The sequence below is a fragment of the Vigna umbellata genome, chromosome 8, assembly GCF_029865625.1.
Source record: "Vigna umbellata cultivar VRB3 chromosome 8, Vumbellata_1.0, whole genome shotgun sequence".
Lineage (NCBI taxonomy): Eukaryota > Viridiplantae > Streptophyta > Magnoliopsida > Fabales > Fabaceae > Vigna > Vigna umbellata.
Genome location: NC_142172.1, coordinates 32,739,999 through 32,766,729, shown reverse-complemented (window position 1 = coordinate 32,766,729; position 26,731 = coordinate 32,739,999). Strand labels below are relative to the sequence as shown.

Sequence of the window (26,731 nt, the reverse complement as noted above, 5' to 3'; positions counted from 1 at the left end):
GTTTCAGCTTTTTTTTTATTCTCTTACTTCTCGTAATGATCCGGGTTATTCAGAAATATTTGCAATTTAAGAGAAAATTAAATTAAAATATGGAAGATAATATTGACTAGAGATAAAAATTAGATTATAATATATAAATTGATATAAATTTCATTGTTTCGATTTAAAGGTTGATCAATGAGATTCAATCTTCCAAAACTTCTTTAAGTCTATTTCCCTATTCTTTCACACATTGAAACGAAAGTATTTTGAATTTTTATTTATAATTTTTTTAATAGGCTTTTGATTATAGCATGCTTAATTACGATTCAAATTTTTTTAATCTTGGTTAGGGATTTAATCAAATGATATTCTACCTTAAACCATTTGACTTTGGTAGTTCAATTTTTCTGAGTTGATTAGTCACTTTTTAAGAGTCGATCCTTCAAAAATTCTTACTTCAAACTATTTCTTATTTGTTTACCATCTTCAGGGATACCTTGGACTTCTATTTATAGTTTTTTTAACGAGTTTTTTTTATTATAGTATGCCTAATTAGAGCCTAAATTCCTCTAATCTTTATTAGAGACTTAATCAAAATTATTTTTTATTTTAAACTATTTGATCTTAGTTGTTCGATTTTTCTAATAAAAATCACTTAAGTTCAACTAACTGACTTTCCTACAGTTCAATCACATCGTAATTAGACGGCTCATAGTGTACATAAAGAATTGTAATGAATGAGAGAGAATCATTTCTTCAAATTTAGTGGAAGCTAGTGAACTTATAAATGTTTATGCTCTTTCACATCATGACTAGACAATTCATATTGTACACTTATTTTATAATTCAGTTCTATGAGATTAACTTAAGTTTAAAGTCTACTTCTTAGTATGTTATGAAAATCAATCCTTGTACATTGAGTTTATTGAATTATCACCTTTGAAAGTATATATTTCAACATAAAGTAGAGCATAAAGTTAAAGTCTACTTCTACATCTTAAAAATCCAAGAGGACCAAGTTGAGTTGTTTTTGTTTTTCTTTGTGATGTACACAAGAAACGTACATTGATGAGTTTACATTGATGAACTCATAAACGATAACTGAAACAAGTTAACCCATCATAGACCCAAAGCATGAATGTGTTGAACAGTGGGCCACGGAAGAAAAGAAACACGGGTGAATCCAAAGAAAATTGCAGGCATTAAACAAAGAAAATAATAGTTTTTGGATTGTAATGAAAACGAAGGAGGTTGTTATTGGTGCGCACATGGGTCCTCTCCGAGGGTGAGGTGAGAGAGAAAAAGTGGTCTTGACTTTTTCAAGCTCATGCAGTTGTTGAGAGAGAGAGGAGAATGGGTGAATGCTATTGTGTGATTTTTGCCTTCATTGTCAACGCACTACACATGTCATAACACAACAATCAATCTATTTCTAACCTCAAACCATTTATTACAACACAACATCGCATGTGGTTTCTTTCTTATTTCCTTGTCTTTCTGTTACCTTTCTCCTTCCTTCCATCTTCTCAGATCTGCCATCAACTTCCCCCAACACACATATCCTTTCTCACATCACACCCACTTACATTCATCAACCCTATGCATACCACATTCCAAAACTATTCAAACTGAAAACTACTTCCATGTCCAATTCCACCACATCCTCTACTACTTACAACAAATCTACGTATATTATTATATTAAGGTTGTCACAAAAGAAATGGGAGTGAATCGATTTGGCATTCAAATAATTTTGATATCAAGAGTTGAACTCTAAATCTGATTCAAGGTAGAAAATCATATTATAACTATTTATATATTATAATATCCTTTTATTTTTAATTAATATAAATTTTTTAATATATTATTTATATAATATAAAACTACATAATAATAATAATTTGATACCAGTGATATAATAAATTAATAAACAATAAAATAGATTTTCGACTATTCTAATATTATTTTATAAAATAATTTTGTTCAAATCAATTTTATAAATCAATACCAAATTATATATATTAAATTCATATTTGAGGGGATGTTAAAAAGTACAACACTTTGTAATACTACTTATTTTTATAACAACTATTTAAAAAAATAATTTAAAATTACTTACACTTATTAAAGTAGAAAGTATTTAGAAAATATAAAGGAATGGGCATCTTCCTCCGAGTTGCATTCACCTTTTCTAATGAAACTCAATTATTAACTGACATCGAATTGGATAAGAATAGCTACATTTCTAATTTAGATTAGATTTCCGTACTCCAAATTATTTGCTGGTAACGTTGGATGGGAAAATGATAAGTGGACTAATTAAAATAATGAATTATATAATTATTTTTTAGTTAGAACATGTTTTAAAATTATAAAGAAATTTTAGAAGAATATATTCCCTGAATGAACTTGTTTGTTTAAAAGTTTTGTAGGAAGAAAAAAGAGATACAGGTAATGTTATTTGGTAACAGTGATTCCATGTGAGTGATGAAGAAGAGGTAATGTTCCATCCCAAGTAAGCCACTGATATTCTTTCTTTGATTTCTTGGGTTTGGAGAAAACTGAAAAGAGTCTCTGCTTTCTATGATGTTCAGTTTTTCACAGATTAATATGCTATGTATCTTCTTTCTAGATCATTAATTTAATCCATTTTTTAATTGCAGAATTATGCTATTATTAGAGAATCCTATGCTTTCTAATCTTCTCAATTATTTCATTAATTTTACAATTACCATTATTAATCAATAATATTTATATATTTTACTCAACAACTAAAATACCTTATAAATTCTCGATGTGACCCAAACTGAACACTGCATTGATATTTACAACTTGCAAGCATTAATTTGCATGTCTTGATTCATTACTGTATATAAAAAAAATAAGTCAACATTTCAATAACGCGTGGGTTCTGAATCTTACAAAAAGTAACACAAAAAATTAAGCAAAGGAAAAAAGAATTCATAATTAAGTTTATATATTTTAAAATTGAAATATATAATGTTTTTGATTTAAATATGCGTCTTTTTTATGTTTCTAAATATCTTTAAAAATAAAACCGATCACATAATATAATTTTTCGTATCAGAAATAATACTTATCCGGCAGAAATAATACTTATCAATCCAACAGTTAGGAAGTAATAGTATTTAAACCAATTATTACTTTTTTCAAAAGTTAGAATGACTAGTATTATAATTCATACTCGATTAAGTTGTTTCGTCAGATATTCTATCTATCTTGGAAAAATTTATTAAATAATAGTTTTGACTCCTAAAATTATAAATATTAAAAAATAAATATAAATATGTGTAATATAAAAAGAATAATAAAACTGGTAAACATCTTATTGTCATGCTTGCTTATGCTAAAGTAATACAACATGTTTATAAAAAATGATAAGTAAATTTCTAAAAGAATATGATAGAGTATTATAAAAAATAGTATCATTAGTAAGAAAGAAAGATGACTAAGATACTTCTAAGGTGTTTTTTTTTTACTTTAACTTTTTGTTCTCTTCCTAAAAAAAATAAACCGGAGCAGTTACAAATTTTGAAAAAGATCTACGAGGAAATCATTATGATAATTATACACAAAAATAATTTGTTTAGTCTGATAATTTTATTTCTGTGATTTAAAATCATTTCTAAATAAAAATAAAATTACCCAAATTTTAAATTTCATCTTTGTCATGATAAATTTTAAATTAATCTCTAAATTTAAAAACTAATTTACATGCTAATTTCTTCATTTATAATTAATTTTGGAAATCAATTTAAATATTAATTCATAAATTTATTATAATTTTTTATTTATAATAAAGACTATTTTATATATAAATATCTTTTAATTTAATAAATTAGTTATTAATTATTTTTATTCTTTAAATTTGATTATTATTTATTTATTTGTTAATGTCTCACCATCATCATCCACATAAATTAACTAATTTAAGTTAATAACAGCGTAAACAAATTGTGTAAAATAAATAATAAAAAAATATTATTTTTTTATAAATGAATATTTTAAATAAACAATTGTTTTAAAAATTACATTATAAATGCAATTATATACAAGTTTAACCATTACCATTTCATTCATTTATTAGTAGGTTCAGAAGCCAAAAGTGAGTGGATAATTATTTTTTTTCTTGAATATGAGAAACAGGAAAAACCATCTGGAAGGTTTTGAAAGGAACTTATGGGACTTACATAATGTGAAATAAAAATAGACGTTAACAAAATTTTGTTTTATTTGAGTGGATGTATATACTTTTATTCAAATTTCTTAGGATTGAAAGTAACTTTTCTATATATTATATGTCTACTATTAGAGCAAAATTCGATAAATTTCTAGCACGTGTACACTCTTGACTAGTTTGTAAGTCTGATAATTTACTTTAATTTAATATTTGTTCAACAATTACATATGATAAATTTATTCAATAAAATCTACTTATCTTATTTATCAAGGTAACTTTTATTTGAAATAGTGGTTAACACTAGATATTTTGTCTCCATTTAATTTGTCAATATTTAAAATCTAATAATAAAAACTGATATAATGACCTTATCATCTTATACTTATACGACTAATTTCTTATCATATATATTTATTTATTTGTGTGTGATTGTAAATTTATTTAATTGAAAGATTTGAATAAACAGAGTTTGTGCTTATGTGTACAAGTTGACTCTTATAAATTTTTTCTTTGTTTTAAAATATTCAAAGTTTATTTCAAGAGCATGATAATATTCATGAACAACATACTAAAGTATTATAAAATAGATTTTTTATTTATGTAATCAAATAATAATTATAATTTTAAAACTATATTTTGCTCTTGTTAGACAAAGTTCATAATGAATGTGACATAAATTTGTAGATTAATATTGTCTGAAGTGTATAACTATAATTTTGTTTAACTTTTTTTGTTTATTTTAGTTCTTTTCGACCTTATTATTTATATGAAAATTTATACACTGCTATTGAGATAAATGTGGATTTATGGCATATGTGTCAAATAATGATATATTTAATATAAAAAAGTATTTATAAAGATTGTAAAACTTTGTGTTTTCTATTTTTATGGCAGTGAGTTATGATTCATTTTGGTATTATAAAAATAATAATGTGAGACACAAAATAAACCAATCATGAATGTTTTAAGTGGAAATTTGGAGAACAAAATCTATGGATGTGGAATAAAGCTTAAACCACACATTCAATCTAAAAAGAACAGAGTAAAGATAATGATATTTTAAGATGTACAAATCAAAATTATGTTTATTAGAACTATAGGAAAGAGTATAGAATGAATAATGATGTTATTTGTAATGAATACTTAATAGATAGATAACGATAGTATTTGTAATCCATATTTAATGCTTAGTGTCAATGTTGTTGTCTTAGATGAATTATATATTCACTTTAATTTGTAATAAAAAAAATTATTGCTATCTAGAGTTGCCAAGTTAGACAAAGAGAAAAATAAAATAAAAAGGTCAATGCTATTGAAATAAATTTGACTAAATGAGTATATGTGAATCAATCACAATACAAAACAAAAGATGACCCACAGAAGTTTAGTAAAAGACAAATGAAATATAGAGATACAATTTGTATTACTAACTATATATATTAAATATGATCAAATTTTGGTACGTGGTTTGATATTAGCTCAATTAAGCGAATTGAAGTTGCAAACCATCTTTTGGAGTTTAGAAGAATATGTTTGATAGTTTAATGAATCTTATGAATGAACAGAATAAAATATTTCTTTTATCTGTTTGAATTGGGAGCAGATAGTAGGAGTCTTTTATTTCATATATATTATGAATTAGTTAATCTAGTTATTTTATATTATTGTTTAAAAATAAGTTTAATATGTATATAGTTAAAAAATATTATAATTTCAACATATCATATCAATCATGTTAAATATAACACAATATAACACAGTGTTGTTTGTTGTATATATCAAACATTTAATATGATTAAAATTCATCTTCATCATATTTTATTACATCTTAATCACCAAAAAATCTTATAATTTCATATGAAATGTTCAGTTTTAATTATTTGGACTATTGATATATAATAAGATTGTAGAAGATAAATATGTTTTAAATAGATAATAAATCACTCTTTAATGTATTGGAAATGCAAACACTCATTAAATGACCTAAACTTCCTTTAGCTAATAAGGAAGTAACTCCCTCTTGCTTTTGTTTTTAAGTATTATTTAGTGGTGTTTATTTAGTTAATTAATTTCATATTTGTTTCTTGTTTTTATTGGGTTAAATTTGATCTAATTTAATTTGAATTAATCAATTATTGGTTGTGAGATAAGTTCTGTAATTGAACTCAACTTTACCAAAATTGTTAAGTGACATTAATATTATTTTATTTTCTCTATTGTTCTATTATTAAAATGTATATTTTTGAAATATTAAATTATTTAAATTTTTATATGGTACATACTTTTTTTAATTTTTGATGTATTATAGATAATATTTTCATATTTATATTTACAAAAGGAAAAACATGGATCCGTTAACATTAAAGATTTATACTAAAGTTATCCGCACTTTTGCAAGACTGTTTATGTAGTTTGTTTTTGTGTTTTAATAAAAACTCTTTTGATCATGATGATAAGTTATATCATATATATATATATATATATATATATATATATATATATATATATATATATATATATATATATATATATTATTTTCTTTTCTTTTTTACGGAACACATATAATGCATTTCTATGTTCATATGTGTGAAAGATGGAAATGCTTAAGGATGAAGATTTGAAACAAAAGTTTCTCACCATACAAACAATATTTACAACCATGGTTTTTACAACCTTTTATTTAGAATATTCAATGTTGAAAAAAGAAAGTGACACAATGACTAGGAGTTGTTAAAACACTACTATTTTTATTGCTTAAAGTTTTATGTGTCTTAAATTTCATAAAGAGTGTCTTTGTAGTCATTTAGTAAACTGGTAATATTCAAATACTATATTAATGGAAAAACATTTTTTTATTTAGGGGACAAAATCCAACTGTATTTTAGATCATATTTATTTTTATATAATTTTTAATGAGTACTTATTTCAAAAAATACACAAGTCTTAGACAAAAATAATTACCTTGGTTGTTTAGTTTTGAGTGACTATATTTTCAAACAATACTCTGATTTGATTTTAGTTATGAGTAATTACATTTCATATAATTCTTAAACTTTTAATTAAAATTAAACACTTATCTAACTAATACTTAAATTATTTTAATTGGAAGTAAAAACTCAACATACACCTATATTTGCTTAAGGTTTGTTTAAATTGCAAGTTATATCAACTGCTAAAACAAAATAAGGATAAGTTTTTATAAAATCTTTTAACAAATGGTCTATCACCTTATCAGAAACAATTTTACAAAAAATATTAATTTTTTTTATACACAATGCAACTTTTACTTCTTATACATTAATTATCTGTCTTTTCACATACTAGACTGGATTAGAGATGAGTAGATTGAGTTGAACTCAATATAATAGAGAATTTAAAATTCTATGCAACTCAATTTATTTTTTTAATTTGAACAATGACTTTGCTTAAGTCTAACTCAACTCAATGTCTATATAATTCTAAGATTTTTTAAATTGTTTAATTTGTATTTGCCTTTCGTTTTCAAAGTTGAAAACAACATTAGTTACTTTTTATCATTTATATTTTTACTTTTCATTTAATACTTAATTAGTTTACATATATGTATTTATTAAAAAATATTATATTTCTTAGTTTCTTCTTAAAAGAATTCTAAACTGAACTTAAAAATGAAGGTCATTTCTATTTTATTGTTTGTCGTGAAATATTGGAAGAATTGAAAGAAATCTATTTGGGCAAATATTATCAAACACATGGTTAGAATTATTGAGATTGAAAATTAGTCTTAAAGAAATAAAGAGGAGTGAATGAATGCTTAAAACACATGTAAGAACAAAATTATCCTTAGAACATGGAGAAAGATAATATAGTAAAAACAAGTTTACCTTTTAATATTTCATTTCTAAAATATATATTCAAATTTAAAATTATATTATCAAGTTTTGAATCGTAATCTACTTGGTTGAAAAATATAAGCATATATTATTTCAATAAAATTAGAGTCCTATATAGTACAAAAATATTAAATATTTCTTTATCAGTTTATTGAGATAGTTTTCCAAATCTCTTAAAATTGTAAATATACAAGGAAAAAAAACATAACAAGGTCATCCATTAAGCAAAACTAAAAGAGAAACTGTAATCTTATTTAATGAAAATGTGAGAAATACAATCTAATCAAAGTCTAGTTCCATGTTCTGAAAGAATAGTTAAATTTTTTGTTTTTTAAATTATTGATTTAAATTGTAAAACTGAAAATATTGATTGTTTTATTTTATTTTCATATATTTTTTTTATTAGTAGAATAATAACTATAAACTTTTTTATATCTATTATTAAGAACATTCTCCTAATAAATAAACTCAATAAGAATTATAATTTTAATTAATTTTTACTATATTTATTTACAAACTTTTTAATCTCTATATATTTTTCTCCATATTTTTAGTTTTAATTTTTTCCAATAAGAATAAGGATAAACTGAAATGAATATTGATTAGATTTGGGAAACTTTTCAATTTGAAATAGGTACTAACACACACACACACACACATATATATATATATATATATATATATATATATATATATATATATATATATATATATATATATATATACATTTTTAAGTGATAAATGACTAGCAAAATGTTATTTATGCAGAATACTTGAAATCATTTAAATTATATTAAAAGTCAATCTTAAAAGTCATCCTTCTAATGAGGCGGACAATTGAATACAGTGTATTATTTATTAAGAGATACGTTTTCATATATATTTTTGTGTACATATTTGTGTTTTATAAAATTTTAAAATGAATTGCATAAAGATGAACAAATTTGACCATACTTTATAATTAATAAATTGTACATTTTAATTAAACTTATCACTTTTATCAAGCAAATATTAAACAGACATTAGACAGTAAGAATAGTTAAGGATACAATTCATTTACCTCTTTCTTTCTTTTGCAACAAGTAAGATTTTAATTTCCACAAAAATAGAAAAGAATAATGAATGGCAGTTAAGGATATAAAATGAAAGAGAAAGGGCAAATAGGTGCAATAATAGAATGCATAGAGTGTAACAAGTAAAACATTTATTTATTCATTGTTGGTTTTGTGTGTGCACTGAGTCAGTCAGGTGAGGTATTAGGGAGTCACATACAAACATATCCACACCCACTCTCTTCTGTTTCTTCTTCTTTCTCTTCCTCAAACAACAATAATAATGGACCAGCTTCAATCAGCCACCACCTATAATGCACAGAAGCCTAACCCTCAACCACCTTCCAACTCCACCAATGGCGAACCGCTCTATGAAGACTTTGACAGCACCTGTTCCACGCCTTACGTCAGTGCCCCTTCAAGTCCCGGCCGAGGGCCGCACCCAGGCTTCTTCTACAGCGCTCCTGCCAGTCCAATGCACTTCGCCATAACTGCCGCCTCCTCCTATGACAAAAGTCCTTCTTCCGCACCAATGGGTTACGAGTTTGAATTCTCTGCCCGGTTCGGTTCAGTGGGTTCTGCCGGTTCAGGTTCCATGAGCTCTGCTGACGAGTTGTTCCTGAATGGTCAGATCCGTCCCATGAAGCTCTCAAGCCACCTTGAACGCCCCCAGGTCCTCGCTCCGTTGCTGGATCTGGAAGGTGAAGAGGAGGAAGAGGAGGCCGAGGCTGTTAGCGTTAGTGTGGTCCGAGGCAGAGATCTGAGGTTGCGGGACAAGTCTGTTAGGAGGAGAACCAGATCCATGTCTCCTCTTCGAAGCAACACGCCTTTGGAGTGGGCGGAGAACGAAGATGATCATATTGTTGGTGGGGATCACGACAATAACGTGAGCTCCGGAAAGCAAATGGAAGTTAGTTCCTTGGAAGCTGAGAAGAGAAGGGAGAACACAGAGGATGGTTTGAGTTTAGGTTTGGAGACAACTCCTTCGGTATCAGGCTCGGCTTCTTCCTCCCGGTCTTCTTCGGCTGGGAGAAGTTCGAAGAGGTGGGTTTTCTTAAAGGACTTTCTCAGAAGCAAAAGCGAAGGAAGGAGTAACAACAAGTTCTGGTCCAGCATTTCTTTTTCCCCAACCGCCAAAGACAAGAAACCCACCACTTCCACTGCTCAAACTCTCAATGTCCCAACAAACACCAAGAGCGGACCCTCTTCTTCCGAAGCCACGCACAAGTCCAAAGGAAGTAGCACTCAGGCTTGGGCCCGGAGAATGAGCGGGAAGCCCACCAACGGTGTTGGGAAGAGGCGCGTGCCACCTTCACCACACGAGTTGCATTATAAAGCGAACAGGGCCCAAGCTGAGGAGTTGAGGAAAAAGACCTTTCTGCCCTATAGGCAAGGTCTGCTTGGGTGCTTAGGGTTTAGTTCTAAGGGTTATGGCGCCATGAATGGCTTCGCCAGAGCCTTAAACCCTGTTTCTTCCAGGTAAATTCAATTTCCTCTTTCCTTTGAGGTTGGTTTACCTGAAATTGTACAGCTCACTACCACTATTATTATTATTATTTGTTTCTTCATTTTGGAATGGTTTAGCTTAGTTTTAGCTTCGAAGAATTAAGATAGCCTCATCCCATCTTAGTGTGAATGAGGATGGTTAGAAGTGAAGTAAAATACTAAGAGAGTTCTTGTGACGAGGATGACGAAGATGCTCTGAGAAAACTATCATGTACAATATACTAAGAAGAAGCCATGTACTGGTACTCGCAGCATTTTACTATTTACACAGTTGCTGTGCAGTGACTGGAGTTTATTAATATATTTTTCATGCTGACCTTTTCTTAATCTCTTTATTTAACTGTCCTTAAAATTATGGCTAGGCCGGTGACATTATTGTGGCGATACCTTAGTGCTGGTTATCTCTCGTACACCATGGATTTGCATCGGTTACAGAAACCACGTGGTGTGGGGAGCCTGTTAGTTGGTTCAGGCCCCATAGTAACTGTGTGAACACATCTCGGCGCCTTCCGCACCACACCACAATTGAAAGATGCCCGTGTTTTTGTTTGCATCTTCTGCGTCTCCAGTTTTTGGTTTGGCGTGCAAATTGCATGTGACGGGAGTGTTGCGGTTTTCTTTGGGGTCTAAATGGTCTTTTTAGATGTAGTCTCATAATTATTATGGTGTGGTGAGATTATTTGAGCTTTGAGTTGTGGAAAGAGATGTTTGGAAATCTATATGCGACAAGATGTGGACATAAAGTAGATCGAGATTATTTGATATTGACATGTTTATAAGTTAGTAAAATATTATAAAGTAGGAATGGAACCCATGTAAACCCCCCAAGAGATGTTCCATTTTCTTTTTGGTTGCTTCTATATAAGTCTCTTTTTCGATTAGGCCTTTCTACCATCCTCTTGTTAGGTGCACCCTGAGTTTTCTTACTCGATGCCCCACACCCACCATTAAGATCTCAATAGCTTTTATATGTTGCCACTGGATTAGGTAGAAAATTTTCAAAAAAGTAGCCAATAAATAATCCACTAGACATGAATCCACCTGGGGGGCCCAGGTCCTTCAATAAGCTCAGCGGCATTTAAATTTGTTTAGCCTACTCAGAAGATGTGTGTGCCATAATGAATTAATCATGTCTCCCCTCCTAACATTGCCATGGAACAATTTGGCTGCCTTCCAAAATTCCCTTTTAACATGAATCTAGTAATCAATAGTGGTAAAGTAAGATTATAATTATATTTCCTTGGTGGTTACTGAAGAAACTGTTCATACTGTCCACTCTTCTCTTCAATCACATGCTAGCTACCTGTGCGGGGATTCTGCTAGACTAAGCAGCAAATTTGTACTTGCCATATTTGGCCCCCCGAATATTTTTCTCCAACTTTTTGCCATAATATTTGCCTATTCTCCAACTTTTTGCCATAATATTTGCCCCTCACCTTCAGTTGATCACGATGCCACTGTAGAAGATACTACTCCTAAAAATATTACATGTTGCTGAAGGAAATGTTTTAAATATAATTTATATGAATTTGGATTTGTGGATCACACTTGCACTGTGGTTCAGTTGTTTCATAACTGCGACAAAATCATTAATTACTACAAAATATAGCATTTTACCACTTGGTCAATGAAATGTTTAAGTAACGAGACAAGTATTAACAAGACCAGAATAATTTCCAAATGGGACGAATTTGGTTTCTGTACTCATTCTAGTAGGTTTAAAATAACAATATTTTTTTATCAGATGAGAATAATGTTTGGTGCATGGTTGGTGGAAAGGATAAGTGAGATGTGCATAAACTGAGGGTGGTAAGACCTTGGAACTCAGGAATTAGAACCCATATCTCCCGGAGCAGAACTTTTTAATGCAACGAATCTTCCATGATGATTTGGATCAAGGCAAGGAAGGGAAAATATGGAGCTGAACTGAGGGTCAATTCATCTGACTCTACAAGACTGATTGACTGCATTAACAGACACAAAATTCAAACATCTTCAGAACAGTTCTCCATACTAATGTCAAACAGTGAGAGCTTGTTTCTGATGCCCAAAATTTATTGTAGAAAACCATTTCTTTTATTACCAAATTCGTTGCTGCTTTATATTAGTGACTGCTACAGGTAAAGTCGTTTCGATTATTTTACTTGGACTTTTACACATATCACCAACTTTAAGCTGAATATACAACAACAATATGGGATATATAATTGCTCATACATGGCACGATTTAACACCATTTCACTGTCTATCATTGTACATGAATTTGGAGTAGAAACTAAATTTCCAATGTCGCGGCATCTTGCGGAACCGTATGTTCTTTCTATATTTTCAAAAAAGGTCATTTTCTAATTTTTGTCAATTTATTTTGTTTTTTTTCAAACTTTATAAAATTATTTCATATACTTAGATTTTGAATTTTGATTTAAATCTTTCGTGGGACTTCTCATGAGTTTTTGGTGTTTTAAACAAATTTTTAAATCATTTAAAGTTTTTTTAAATATACTCTTAGTTTTACTCTAAATTTGGATATATATGGTGTATGAACAACAAACAAATTCAACAAAGTTTAACCAATTTATAGTCAATAAAAAATAAATACGAAAATGAAAACGAAAGTTCATAAAAAATCCAAAATAAAACTAACATTCTTGAAGGTTCCGGAATAAAGTGGTGCAGGTAGTGAGACAAGGAGAACGCGCATAGTGAGACAAGGAGAACGCGCATAGTGAGACAAGGAGAATGCACATATGTTTCAAATAGTACATGTGCACTTCAAATAGTACATGTACACGAAACTAATCAGTCAAAACGAAAGAAAATTATATATAAAGTAGTTCATCGACGTGCATTTGCATAAAACGAACGAAAGATTACATGTGTTGGTCGCCAAAAGTTTCGTCCGAGAAGGGTTTGAGCTGAAAACAAGGTTTCGCACAAAGATAAAGTTAATAAATTTTCACCATCTCGCCCAATTTTTTAATGAATTCACTAACATATAATGTCTGAAAAGTGATATTTTGACTTCTTATAGTTCTTTGACGTCTAAAACTAGGACATTCGACATCATATATGAGTACATTTTCACCTTCACATCAAACATTTTAATCAAATTTCCCTAATATAGTCAGAAATTGAGAATTTCGACATCTAATAACCATATGACATCGAAAAGTATAAATTTCGACGTCGAAATTCAACATTTATTTATAAACACTAGTGCAACGAAGGGACACAACAACAATTGTTTTGGGTCTATGACAATGGTTGTAGAACCAATGTATATTCAGGTGAGGTAGAAAGTTGGAGACTTTTTGCCTCGATTAAAAAATTGAAGCAAAAATGTTACGATTTTGCATCGGTTCAAGAAATTCAAAGCAATAAACCAAAAGAAAATAAAAAATTGGGTCTATTGCCTTGGTTCTGGTTTCAACCGAGATTGTAGACCCTTAAAATTAATTAATTAAAGGGTCTATGACCTCGGTTGTATCCAAAATCGAGGCAATAAATCTTTTTTTTGCCTCGATTTTTACCAAAATCGTTGTCTAAAGTATGTTTTTTTTTTAAATTCTCGTTTCTGTAAACATTCTATAACATATATACCAAATAACACAAACTTAGAAACACAAAAAAACAGACCTGCACGGAAAACATGTTCCCAATGTAAAAGCATTGTTGCTTTGAAGTAATTTTGATGATGATGCAAGTGAAGACTTGAAGACTTTGTTACCAATGTGAAAACACTATTGCCTTTGAAGTAATTTTGATAATGATGCAAGTGAAGACTTGAAAAACCTTTTGTAAATGATTAAAAGCATTCTTTGTAGAAAGAATTTGTATAGGAATCATTCTACATTTGTAAGCACTTAGAAAGTTTCATAATTTAGTGATTTATTACAGCAATAATCGATTCTCACTAAAGGTAATCGATTATCACAAACTAAAATAGAAAGGGGTTGGTCGCGCAAATAATCGATTATTACAAGGGATAATCGATTATCATTGCTTGATTTAATATTGTCCAGGGCGCGCAAATAATCGATTATCACTCAGGATAATCGATTGTCACTTTTTGAAAACCCATAACGACCTCAAATAATCGATTATCACTTATGATAATCAATTATTACTAGTAGTTGGGAGATATCTTTTCAGTTTCTGACCCTACACGAACCATGGCTTATAAATAGAGTTCTCCACAACTTTTAGAAGTAACTTTTCATTTGAGAGTATTAGAGCTATCTGCCTAAGGAAAACTTTTTGTGTGTGAAAAGGAAGAACTAAGCCATTTGAGAATATAGAAATGTTATGAGGAAGTTCTTAAATCTTAGAGTGCTCATATCAAGTCTTGTAAATAGGAGAAACTTGTGTTTAGTGAGTCTAAAGTTGAAGTGGTTCTCTTCAAGTTGATTGAGCATGTTCTTCCATCGTGTGTTGACGGAAGGTGTTCTTTGTCTTTATTATCATTTGTATAATATGATTGTAATCTGAAACAAAAATTTTAATGAAAAGGTTAATAACTCTTTATAGTGATTAACAACTGGATGTAGAATCTTTTGATTCAAACCATGATAAAATCATCTTGTGTTGATTTTCTTTAACTTTATAACTCTAGCATTTAACATGTTCGATAAGAGTTCTTAAAGAAAATAATATTTTTTGTCTGTTACACGCTCCTTAAGTCCTTTCTGCTACGTGATAACAATATCATCAAAACAGACCTGCACATAAGAACAACTATTTAATGTGATTTTTAGTTTTCATAACTATGGTCATTATCTTTGAACGAAATATTTTTCTACCACTCTTTTAAACTCGTATTTCAGGAAACAAATCACAAGAGCCCTTAATTTGGGTCAATATGAAGTTTAAAAATTATTTACATTGCAAATCTTAAAATGACCATAAACGTTTTTGTATTATTATATATGAATTTGGGGTAGAAATTTTTTTTTTATATTGTAGTAACTTGTGTAGCCAGCTAATCTTTCCTGATCTCCCAGAAAATGTTATTTTCTATTTTTCGAATTTTTTTCAGACTTTACAAAAACATTTAAAATAATTAGATTTTGAATTTTGAGCCGAAATTTTTGGTGTCATTTGGACTTTATTTGCACATACTCTTAGTTTTAACAAAAATATGAAAAACATGAAAAACCTAAAACAAAAGTAAGTAAAATTGGGGTGTTGCGAGAATCGAACTCGCGACCTCTCGCACCCGAAGCGAGAATCATACCACTAGACCAAACACCCTTTGTATAAAGGGTGAATGAGATATAAGGTTGCTCACTATTGATGACGATGAAGTGTTTGAAAGAATAACCTAGTGAAGTTAGGGTGTGTGGTGAAGAAGTGATTAGTTGGTGGAGTCAATGAGCAGAAGCAGAGAGATTGAGCGCAAGATTCTACGTCTCCTTCACGGTGCCAAAAACCCCACACAACTCACCCAAATCCACGCTCACTTCCTACGCCATGGTCTTCACCAATCAAACCAAATTCTCGCTCATTTCGTCACCCTCTGTGGAACCCCTTACGCCACGCGCATCTTCGCACACACCCCCAACCCCAACATTCTCCTCTTCAACGCCATCATCAAAGCCCATTCCTTACAACCTCCCTTCCACCCTTCATTCTCCTTTTTCTCCCTCATGAAGTCACGCGCCATCTCCCCCGACCACCACACATTGGCGCCCCTCATCAAGTCCGCCTCCAACCTCCGCCACTACGTCCTCGGCCAGTCCCTCCACGCCCACATCCTCCGCCTCGGCTTCACGCGCCACGCCTCCGTCTGCGTCGCCACGGTCGACCTCTACACCACTTGCGGGAGAATGGGCGATGCAAGCAAGGTGTTCGACGAAATGCGTGACCCTGACGTCGTCGTTTGGAACTTGATGATTCGCGGCTTTTGCAAAACGGGGGATTTAGAAACGGGGCTGAAGCTTTTTACACAAATGAAAGAACGGACCGTGGTTTCGTGGAACCTCATGATGTCTTGTTTAGCGCAAGGAAACAAGGAGAGGGAGGTTCTTGAGCTTTTCAATGGGATGTTAGACCAAGGTTTTGAACCCGACGATGCTTCCTTGGTTACGGTGCTACCTGTGTGTGCTCGTTTGGGGGATGTGGATGTTGGTGAATGGATCCATTCTTATGCGAATTCCAAAGGGTTCCTCCGAGACGCTGTTAACGTGGGGAATTCTCTCGTTGATTTCTATTGTAAATGTGGGAACTTGCAAGCCTCGTGGGGCATTTTCAATGAGATGGCTAATAAAAACGTTGTTTCTTGGAACGCGATGATATCGGGTTTGGCGTATAACGGGGAAGGTGAAGTTGGGGTTGGCTTGTTTGAGGAGATGGTACGTGGAGGCGTAGAACCTAATGATTCCACTTTCGTGGGGGTTTTGACGTGTTGTGCTCATGCAGGTTTGGTTGATAGAGGGCGTGAGATATTTGGTTCTATGAGTGTGAACTTTGGGGTTCCCCCTAAACTGGAGCATTATGGCTGCGTTGTCGACCTGCTTGGTCGTTGTGGGCACGTGAGGGAGGCTCTTGACTTGATTACAAGCATGCCATTGAAGCCAACTGCTGCTTTGTGGGGTGCATTGCTCAGTGCTTGTCGTACTCATGGTGACAGGGAAATTGCAGAAATTGCTGCTAAAGAGCTGATTGGTCTTGAACCATGGAACTCGGGAAATTATGTGCTGTTGTCAAATGTTTATGCAGAAGAAGGGAGATGGGATGAAGTTGAGAAAGTGAGGCTGTTGATGCGAGGAGGCGGTGTCAATAAAGTTCCGGGGCAGAGTGCAACTGGATAGTTGCAATAAATAACTGTCTTTTGGTGGACACAGACTAAAGAAATTCCTCACCATTTACAAAGTTAATGCATGGATCTTGATCTTGATCTTGAGAGAGGATCATACCATTTTTTGACATTTCTTGGTGGATTTGAATTCAAAAGGAATCAATCATCTTGACATGGATGAGTTAGATGTGTTGATTAGTTGAGGAGGCCACTGGACTATTTATCATGTCTTAAGAGATTAAGGAATCAATCAACTCAGTACTTGCTCTTTTGATTCCCAGAGTAAATTCACGTAGTTTAAAATGAATACGAAATGATTTTAATGACAATAATTTTCATTTATATATTTATTTAAATAAAAAAATTCAGGTATTATTATTTTTCATGCAGGAGAAACTATATACATTGTAAATTTGCATGAACTAGAAAAGGAAAATGTACTGATAGGTCCTCCCGGCATAAGGCACGCCCGCCCAGTAATCCGGACGTCCGCCAAATAGTCTGGACCGTCCGTCCTTAGAAACCGGACGACCGTCCAAGGACGTCCGCCCAGGAATCAGGACCGAACGAGCGGCCAACCATCTAAGAGGTGGACGTCCGCCCAAGGTTGGCATGTCCGCCCAAGAAGAAGGACGTTCGCCAATGTGGAGCGTCCGCCCAATGTGGAACGTCCGCCCAAGAAGGACGTTCGCCCAAGCAGTGGACGTCCGCCCGGGTGGACGTCCGCCCAAGGTTGGCATGTCCGCCCAAGAAGAAGGACGTTCGCCAATGTGGAACGTCCGCCCAATGTGGAACGTCCGCCCAAGAAGGACGTTCGCCCAAGCAGTGGACGTCCGCCCGGGTGGACGTCCGCCCGGGTGGACGTCCGCCCAAGGTTGGCATGTCCGCCCAAGAAGAAGGACGTTCGCCAATGTGGAACGTCCGCCCAATGTGGAACGTCCGTCCAAGAAGGACGTTCGCCCAAGCAGTGGACGTCCGCCCGAGTGGACGTTCGCCCAAGAGTTGGACGTACGCCCAAGGACGTTCGCCCGAGAGTAGGACGTTCGCCCAAGAAGGACGTCCGCCCAAGAGGAGGACGTTCCCCCAAGAGAAGGACGTTCGCCCAAGGAGTGGACGTTCGCCCAAGAGTAGGACGTTCGCCCAGAAGTGGACGTCCGCCCAAGAGGAGGACGTTCCCCCAAGAGCTGGACGTCCGCCCAAGGAGTGGACGTTCGCCCAAAGAGTTGGACGCCCACCTAGGGTGACATCCCTGACCGACCATCATTCCCAACCGACGCACTTTATTGATTACACGGTTATACGCTAATGACACGTTAAAGTCCTAAATGAAGATTAAGGTATTACTGGGCCGTTTCCAGGCCCCCAAAAGGTAAAAGCCCATTACGATTCACTATAAATAAAGGTCTCAGGTATGAACTCTAGACCAACTGAAATAACAATGCATACATGCATTATAGAACGCCCTGTCATATTACTGACTTGAGCGTCGGAGTGCCTTTAGCAGGTACCCGGCCCCTCCCCAGCTTGGAGCAAGGAGCAGCGCTTGGAACAGGAGGGTAACCGCCCGGCTTGGAGGGAGGAACAGCGTTCGTCCGTCACGGCACTGTCCGCCCGGTCTGCATCAGCTGGAGAGAAGTGTCCGCCCGTTTCCAACGGTCGTGATGGTTCATCCCCCGGCTCCAGCGTTCGTCATCAGTCGTCCGCCCGTCCGCCATCGACAGTAAGTTCGTGTGTTTTTGCAGGGTCCGCCCGGATCCGGCCGAAACAGAAAAGAAGTCCAATCTAATTTACCGTGAACTAGTCGTATTAAATTATTTTTTAGTAGATATGTGTTTTTTTTATGGTTTCCTTCATAACGTATTGATATTTTTGGCACGGGTAATTGTAAGGTTTAAAATATTGCGATTTTAAAGTATAGTTAAGAATAAAAAATATGTAAATAAGATAATGATATCTTTATTATATATTGATGTAGATTATTTTTATTTTAAAAGAATAACTTGTAAAATACTTTGTTGAAGTCTATTTTTAGTTTTTGGCATGTCTATATTGATGTAGACATGTAAGTGATTGGTTGGATAGGATTTGGATAAAATCATTGTTCAATTCAATAAAAAAAATTGAGTTGAGTAAAATTTATGTAGTTTTTGTGTACCACATTAATTCATTATTAATAAAGTTTGATAGGATTAGTCAATTCAATCACATCTTTTTTATTAAAATTTGTAATTTTTAAATTCTTAGATTTTTTTTAAAATAAAATATATTGAATAATTTAATATTTTAAAAGTACAGTTAATAAAATAATAAAAACAAATAAAAACAAATTGTACTATTGATTGAGTTCACTTTGACTTAATTGAATAAAACTCAACTAATTTATTTAGATTGGATTGTCCCTTGCCCATTTAAAATATCCCTAATTTTATGATAGAATTACCAAATAGTAATTAATAAAGTTTTAAGTAAATCCTTACTGTCATAAGATGAGAAATTAACCCGTAGCCTAAAATTAGTACCTTGAGACAATTTTAGATAGTTTAATTTTTTTTTACAGTTTTTACCGAAATCAGTTTTGTTAATGAATATTATCCATGAACTTAACTCAATTTGTCATCACTCTTAGATAAGGTGAATTAAAAATGTCATAGTAGTTTCTTTTAAATATAAGATACATTATTTAATATTTTAAGAAAACAATATTTTAAAAATACACATGTAGTAGTTAATAGAATAAAAGTTATATTAATATATATTTATTGAATTTGAATTAATTGTAAACGAAAGCCAATCAATTTTTTTGGATTGTGACATTACCTTCTCAATAAACATCCCTAATTTTATGATAGAATTAGGAAATAGTAGTTACTGTGATTTTAAGTAAATTTTTACAGTTGCAATCCTTAGTCTAAAATTAATTACTAGAAACAATTGTAAGCAGTAATGATTTTATTTTGAATTTTTACTTAACTTGCATTTACAATAAAACATTCAAGTATAATCTTAAATCATTGTAAAATTAGTTTTAACTAGAATCAATTCTATCTTTATATATTTTATTCAAAATGAAACCTTACTTCAGATGGTACATTACAATACGGTATAAAATAAGACAAGAGTCATTCATATTGTTACAAGAAAGTAGTAAGCTTTAAGGATATGTGGAAACTTTTAGCCGATATTCACTTAAATGGATTTGAGTGAGAATGATGGAATGAAATCGAGAGAATTTGAAAGTAAATTTTTTATTGTTTATTTGAATGAATTTTGGAGATAAGTGAGATTAGATTTGGAAGTAAAGTTTATGAGAATTAGTGTAAAATTTGATTGATGTGACAGATTAAAAAAAATTATTTCTAAATTCACTGTCACTTACCTCCAAAATCCACTCAAATAAACATTAAAAATTTTACCTTAAAATTATTCAATTATTCTCTCACAAATCCATTCAAGTAAGTAAGGGCTAATGATATCCATTAGTATCTGCTTCTTGCTGCTACTACCTGTTTTCAAATTAAATAAACTGCTACTGATGTAGCAGCCGCTAGAATGAAAACATAGGATTTACTGAGGATTGTTGATTTAGGAGCATTACTTGTCTCTCCTCCTATGTACTCTGCCAAATTGAAGTTACCTGCACCAAGCATACATTTTGTAAGGGAAAATGAAAAGAGTAAAGAAAGTTGAAGCTGATATTTTAAGTGAGTGGAAACTGGAAAACCTCTTTGTCTTGAGAAGCTGCAGCCAGCATTCAGTGCATATCTCATTTGTTGTACAGTGGCTTTGTTGTAGAATAAGAAATTAGACAGTATATCATCTATGCAATTAAGCACTAGCTGTGCTTCTGTTAGGCATGGTCCACTGCAGAAAAAATCAGTGGCCTCAACTGGTATATTAATATTCCCAGATGGGTTTAATCTGAATGCTTCATCACACCCAACATAAATCTGAGAAAGATTCAAAAACAGCCAAAAGAAATGGCAACAGAACATGTGAGAGAGAGTATGCAAGATTGAAAGTGCAAAATAATAAACAATCGTCATTCATGTTCCAACAAATGGCATTAAATATTTGTCACTCACATGCTTATTGTTGAAGCAAGATAAGGCCTTTACCAGGCTTTGTCCTTGCAGCTCACCCTCGGCAGCCTCTGTTCATTTTTTCACACACAAACACATGCCATTAGTATACATCAGGATCCGTAGAGCATAGAATGAATAATTGGCAAGGAAAGAAAGTAGTTGAAGCCATAGAGATGGTATGATCATGACCTGAGCATAAGTAAAACATTGAAATTACAAGAATGATAAGTGCAAGTGCCATGACTATAGTGGTGTGAAAGTTAATATGAATGTGATGAAGCTGGCACTGAATACTCAACCTTTTGTCCTTTTATGAGATCAAGGCAAGTTCAACAAAAGTGGGAACTCATAGTAGGCCACCACACAGATATCTAATAATGGAAAAGCAGAAAGTGTAAATCAGTGGTTTGGTGAACAAATAGCACCAGTTTATACAGTAGTAGGTTGAGACAAATTGACTGATACACAAAGTGAAGTACCAAATAGAGTTTGCAAACCGTCTAACTTTTGAAGCTTTTTGAACACATTTGCCATAACACCGAGAAATTTCCAAAAAATTGAAAAATGGAGATGCGGGGTATCGATCCCCGTACCTCTCGCATGCTAAGCGAGCGCTCTACCATCTGAGCTACATCCCCATGACATGAAACATTAGAAACTCTACAAATACAATTAAAACATAGTGAAATAGTAATTATTATATTGAGGTTTATAATTCAGTGGGCTTGTTTAGAAAGACAGAAGAATGGATTTAAGGCCCACTGTGTTGGAATACCAGAAACCCAAACCTAGAACCGCCAACAGATTCAGTAAAAGTTCATTACATCTTTTTATGATGAGCTCACCTTTGGATAAGAAGACGTGGCAGAATGATATAAATAGACACATATGTCACACACTCTCCTTATTACTAGTCTGTACTTATCCTTTCTTTAACCCTGTTGTTATCTCAAAGCTTTTAGGATCAACGGCTGACATGGCACAAGAAGAACGCCGGATCTTGGTGGCCGTCGATGAAGGCGAGGAGAGCTTGCACGCCCTCTCATGGTGCCTCAAAAACCTTCTTTTTCAAAATTCCAAGGACGCCCTTATTCTTCTCTACGTGAAACCCCCTCGCGTCGTTTATTCTACCTTCGATGGGACAGGTATATATGATCAATCATATGCATAACAAAAACACCAAGCTTCGGTTTGTGTTTTTGATTAATTATATGTGGTGTTTGTTAATTCCTAGGATATTTGTTTTCCTCCGACGTAACGGCAGCCATGGAGAGGTACGGCCAGGAGGTGGCGGATGTGGTCTTGGAGAAAGCCATGAAATTGTGTAACAGTGTTGAAAAAGTAATTACATGTTATGATAAAGTATATTTGGTATGACTATTTTGGTTGATGAATTTTGTGATTGATACGAACGTGGTGATGTGGTTAATTAAGGTGGAGACGAGGGTAGAGAACGGCGATCCGAGGGACGTGATTTGTGAAATGGTTCAAAAGTTGGGTGCTGATGTGTTGGTGATGGGAAGCCATGGCTATGGTCTCATCAAGAGGTGAGTTCAAAAACTTCCCTTTTAAGAAAATGGAGTGTTTGATTAGTTCTTTAGTTGATAAAGCTTTGGATGTTGAATCATTGCAGGGCTTTCCTTGGAAGTGTTAGTAATCACTGTGCACAGAACGCCAAGTGCCCAGTTTTGATTGTCAAAAAGCCAAAACCAGCTGTCGGAAACCAATAAATCATATTTTAATCTTTCTCACCTTCTTTTCTTCTGTAAATAAGTTATTTGAGTTGCCTGTGTTTTTGTTTGTTCCTTCAAAGGGATATAATGCCAAATATATCTTATGAATTTTAGTTCCTTACAACGTTAATTAGTTTGTGCAGCTTAGGACACTTAATTACTCTTAAACAATACTCTTCCTCACCCAGTTAATTTACGGTTCATAATAGAAAAAAATTTAGTTTGGTGTAAATACTTATTTAATGTAATGTTTAAATATAATTGTAATTACTGTATTAAAAGAAATAAATGATAATTAAGTTTAAAATGAAATGGAGGGAAGTAAGTGTTGTTATGAATGTTTGAAATAATAACATCTCCCCTCTCTTATCCGCACTTGAGTTTGAAATAATAAAAGGAAAAAGTTTGAAATAATAAAAGGAAAAGTGATAGTATGACCTTAATTTAAGAATTGACACTAAAATTTTAATTTTGGAAAAGATGAATGAAACTATAAATTATAAAATTGAAATTTGGTTAAGTTTTTGAAGTTTAAACTCAAAACTACAACAATCGGAGCCTTATTGTTGAAACTAACGCTCATCGGCACTTTCTTCCTTCACTCCATTAAAACCCAAGAACTTGTATAACCATCTTTGTTGCTCTGGAATCTGTATAGACTGATTGATGAGACATCTCTTGTATCATCTTTTCGATGTGATTTTTCTAACTATGAGGGTATTTGTATGGTTTTACTTTCACCGGATTAGAACCATGTACAAGGATAATAATAACATGGTTTTGGTCTCTCTGTGGTGGCAATCTAGCAGGAGTATAAAAAGACCCTTTTCTAATGATGTAGTAGCCGAGCTAACTCACAATAGACATTATGTGTTATTCTTTATCTCTTCTGCGTTTTGAATTGATCCATATACACCATTGTGGAAATGGTCTATCTTTTCCTTTTCTATGTTTTCTTATTCTAACCTTTATTCATTACAAAAAGTTATTTCCATTTTTGAATTTTCTGTTTTTGTTCTTTACATTGGCCTTTCACGATTCCATTGAATGTTCTCTCCAAAAATACTGAAATCGTAGTCCTTCAAGAATACAAAATCCCCCTTTTTTTCATTTTTTGCAATGTGTTTTGGAATGTTTGAAGCATGGCTCAATGTTCTATACAACATTTATTTTGGTGAAAGTTAGGTTTATTTTGCTTTGCGATTTATGATGTCATATTCGATTATCAGGGATTCTGTTTCAATTTCTCTATATCTCAATCAGGATTAGGGATCTTGAATTTTGGCAACAACAAATTAGGATTTTGAAACCTTTATTCTCTACGCGTTTGTATATTTTTGTCTATTAGATGTTTTACACCCTTATATATTTTGTTTTCACACTTTATATTTTCGTTCCTTATATGTTTTACACTCTTATATATTTTGTTTTTAGTTTAACTTTTGTGTTCACTTGTGTTGTTTATGATTTTCAAAAATAGATACTTGAATGATTTTCAACCTCTGGAACTTAATTTCCAAGGATATTGAAGTTGGGATCCGTCTCTAACTTCATTAAGGCTGTGTTCCCTTGAACAGATTATACTGTTCAAGCGAATTTGCGAGTGAAGAATGATTTTGAAAACGTGTTCTCATCTGTTGATTTGAGACGATGGAAAGCCGATGATTTACGTAGATTTAGCGTGGATTGCACTGTTTACACCATCTCGCCAAAATGGAAGGATTTGCGCTGATTTATAAGTAAAAGACTTACATGCCCTGTACGATTTTTCAAAACTCTGACTCCATCTGCAACCCTTTATAATATTAAAAAAATCATAATATTAACGTTAATATTAAAGCATAAGACATGTTGCTGTATCCGATTCCAGTAAACATCGTATCCAGATACGATGTCTGTCATGGAAAAGTGAGTGGCAGAGTGGGACGTGAGTGGCAGAGGCGGTGATGTGTGTGATCTTCCTAAGGCTCTTCAGATTAGAGAAGAGACCCTAGGTCTCGTAGCCTCTTTGGGCGAAATGGAGGGGATGTAACTTAACCCTAGGGTTTTCTGAATTGGAAGCAAAAAAAAGGTTTGGGCTTGGCCATTTTTGTTCTTTTATTTGTTTTTTTTTTCTTGTTTTCTTTTTTTTTCTCTTTTTGATTACCTCCTTGCAGTTCCTGTTTCATTTTCACACTCCCTATTTAAAAATAAATTCATTTTATCACATTATAATTTTTATAATATTTAAAAATTAATTTTAATAATTATTAATAGTTTTGGTCTCTTTATAAACTTTTTTACATTAAAAAATAACATTTTATATTAATATATAGCTAGAGACATTTTAGTAATCTTTCATTTCTACTAATTAAACTAATTTTTAAAATCTATCACATCAATCAAATCCTACACTAATTCTCACAAACTTTACTTCCAAATCCACTCTCAATTAACCACAAATCCACTAAAAAAAACAACTACAAAATTACCCTCAAATTCACTCAAATCCATTCAAATCATCTCCCCCAAATCATCTTCCTCAAATACTCCCAAAAGAACACACCCTAAATATAAGTCTCCTTTCTCATCGGAGATGGTCTTACAAGATAAGGAAGTAAGATACATCATTCATCATCAATATAACTTTATCATACCATCCATGCCTTCTAACTTGTTACTTTTGATATTCAAGATGGAATTGTGAATGCAAGTCATACAATTCATGCCTCAATTAGGAAGACACTAATTTACAAATTTCAACTTAACTTTGAAACACAAAGTTTATTGTATTCAATGTTTTAGTTTATTGAATTCAATGCTTCAGTGTTAGAATCAAATTTCAACTTAACCTTGAAACAGAAACACAAAGTTCATTGTATTGAATGCTTTAATGTTAATGTAACGAAAGTTTTTATAAAATCAGTTAAGAGTCACAAAATAGACCAATTTAATCTGTTTTGGTCTAAAATGAAAATGAATCAGAAATGGATTAAATGAAAATTAAGTTAGGTTGGTCGGCCTGCCATAAAAAATGGATCAGAAATTGTGACGTACTTTGTTACTAAGATTCGTCAACGGATGACAAACTGCCACTTTTTTTTAAATTGTTTTTACTTTAAAAAAAATATTAAAAATATATATATATATATATATATATATATATATATATATATATATATATATATATATATATATATTTAAATCATATTTAATTATTTAAATATTTTTTAAGTTTTTAACTGATTAATTAATACTTTTAATTAAATAAATTAAAATAATTATTACAGGTTGAATTACTATACTATAACTATTAAATTGTAATATTATATTTTGAAACTTATTTTCTTTATTTGTTAACTTGTTACCAAATGATAATAAAATATTCAATTAGTTATTTAAAACTTTTTTATTTGACTTTTTTTTAAAATATTTTTTATTATAAAACTATTTAAAAGTAAATAAAAACTTTTAACAATAAAATTATAAATATTATGTAATTTAATTTTATTATAATAATAATAAATT

At 32.1% G+C, this 26,731-nt stretch overlaps 4 protein-coding genes and 2 non-coding genes across 8 annotated transcripts; 3 read left to right on the top strand and 3 right to left on the bottom strand.

Moving 5' to 3' along the window:
• Positions 1–9,253: 9,253 nt before the first annotated feature.
• Positions 9,254–12,723, top strand: LOC124826727 (uncharacterized). 3 transcript variants are annotated; one of them, XM_088095672.1, is made up of 2 exons: positions 9,254–10,586; positions 10,976–11,502. In XM_088095672.1, exons 1-2 carry the CDS (start codon positions 9,391–9,393, stop codon positions 11,103–11,105), a joined length of 1,326 nt encoding a protein of 441 aa, XP_087951798.1. In that variant the 5' UTR covers positions 9,254–9,390; the 3' UTR covers positions 11,106–11,502. The 3 variants fall into 3 exon arrangements, with proteins under 3 accessions (XP_087951798.1, XP_087951799.1, XP_047155592.1); XM_088095673.1 differs by lacking the exon at positions 10,976–11,502 and adding an exon at positions 12,358–12,723 and having other exon boundaries at positions 9,256–10,586; XM_047299636.2 differs by lacking the exon at positions 10,976–11,502 and having other exon boundaries at positions 9,258–10,940.
• Positions 12,724–15,791: 3,068 nt separating this feature from the next.
• On the bottom strand, positions 15,792–15,863 carry TRNAP-CGG (transfer RNA proline (anticodon CGG)). The gene has a single exon. It is a non-coding gene; the product is annotated as a tRNA-Pro (tRNA).
• Positions 15,864–15,903: 40 nt separating this feature from the next.
• On the top strand, positions 15,904–17,794 carry LOC124826728 (Tetratricopeptide repeat (TPR)-like superfamily protein). Its single transcript, XM_047299637.2, has one exon. The coding sequence runs from the start codon at positions 15,983–15,985 to the stop codon at positions 17,420–17,422; it is 1,440 nt and encodes a 479-aa protein (XP_047155593.1). The 5' UTR covers positions 15,904–15,982; the 3' UTR covers positions 17,423–17,794.
• A 2,638-nt stretch (positions 17,795–20,432) lies between these two features.
• Positions 20,433–21,765, bottom strand: LOC124826730 (uncharacterized). Its single transcript, XM_047299640.2, has 4 exons — positions 21,681–21,765; positions 21,492–21,559; positions 21,131–21,356; positions 20,433–21,043 (listed from the first exon to the last, which is right to left on the bottom strand). The coding sequence occupies exons 1-4, from the start codon at positions 21,730–21,732 to the stop codon at positions 20,919–20,921; spliced, it is 471 nt and encodes a 156-aa protein (XP_047155596.1). The 5' UTR covers positions 21,733–21,765; the 3' UTR covers positions 20,433–20,918.
• Positions 21,766–22,056: 291 nt separating this feature from the next.
• On the bottom strand, positions 22,057–22,129 carry TRNAA-AGC (transfer RNA alanine (anticodon AGC)). The gene has a single exon. It is a non-coding gene; the product is annotated as a tRNA-Ala (tRNA).
• Positions 22,130–22,384: 255 nt separating this feature from the next.
• On the top strand, positions 22,385–23,354 carry LOC124826729 (universal stress protein A-like protein). Its single transcript, XM_047299638.2, has 4 exons — positions 22,385–22,636; positions 22,726–22,832; positions 22,926–23,038; positions 23,125–23,354. The coding sequence occupies exons 1-4, from the start codon at positions 22,468–22,470 to the stop codon at positions 23,219–23,221; spliced, it is 486 nt and encodes a 161-aa protein (XP_047155594.1). The 5' UTR covers positions 22,385–22,467; the 3' UTR covers positions 23,222–23,354.
• The last annotated feature ends 3,377 nt before the right edge of the window (positions 23,355–26,731 follow it).

What these genes read in the sequence shown, in the direction of transcription:
- LOC124826728 (XM_047299637.2), top strand. Translation starts at nt 15,983, where the DNA reads ATGAGCAGAAGCAGAGAGATTGAGCGCAAGATTCTACGTCTCCTTCAC.
- LOC124826727 (XM_088095672.1), top strand. Translation starts at nt 9,391, where the DNA reads ATGGACCAGCTTCAATCAGCCACCACCTATAATGCACAGAAGCCTAAC. An exon ending in TTAAACCCTGTTTCTTCCAG is followed by an intron (nt 10,587 to 10,975) that starts GTAAATTCAATT and finishes AATTATGGCTAG; the next exon opens with GCCGGTGACATTATTGTGGC.
- LOC124826729 (XM_047299638.2), top strand. Translation starts at nt 22,468, where the DNA reads ATGGCACAAGAAGAACGCCGGATCTTGGTGGCCGTCGATGAAGGCGAG. An exon ending in TGTGTAACAGTGTTGAAAAA is followed by an intron (nt 22,833 to 22,925) that starts GTAATTACATGT and finishes TGGTTAATTAAG; the next exon opens with GTGGAGACGAGGGTAGAGAA. An exon ending in GGCTATGGTCTCATCAAGAG is followed by an intron (nt 23,039 to 23,124) that starts GTGAGTTCAAAA and finishes GAATCATTGCAG; the next exon opens with GGCTTTCCTTGGAAGTGTTA.
- LOC124826730 (XM_047299640.2), bottom strand. Translation starts at nt 21,732, where the DNA reads ATGGCACTTGCACTTATCATTCTTGTAATTTCAATGTTTTACTTATGC. An exon ending in AATGTTTTACTTATGCTCAG is followed by an intron (nt 21,560 to 21,680) that starts GTCATGATCATA and finishes AAAAATGAACAG; the next exon opens with AGGCTGCCGAGGGTGAGCTG. An exon ending in CTTGCTTCAACAATAAGCAT is followed by an intron (nt 21,357 to 21,491) that starts GTGAGTGACAAA and finishes AATCTTTCTCAG; the next exon opens with ATTTATGTTGGGTGTGATGA.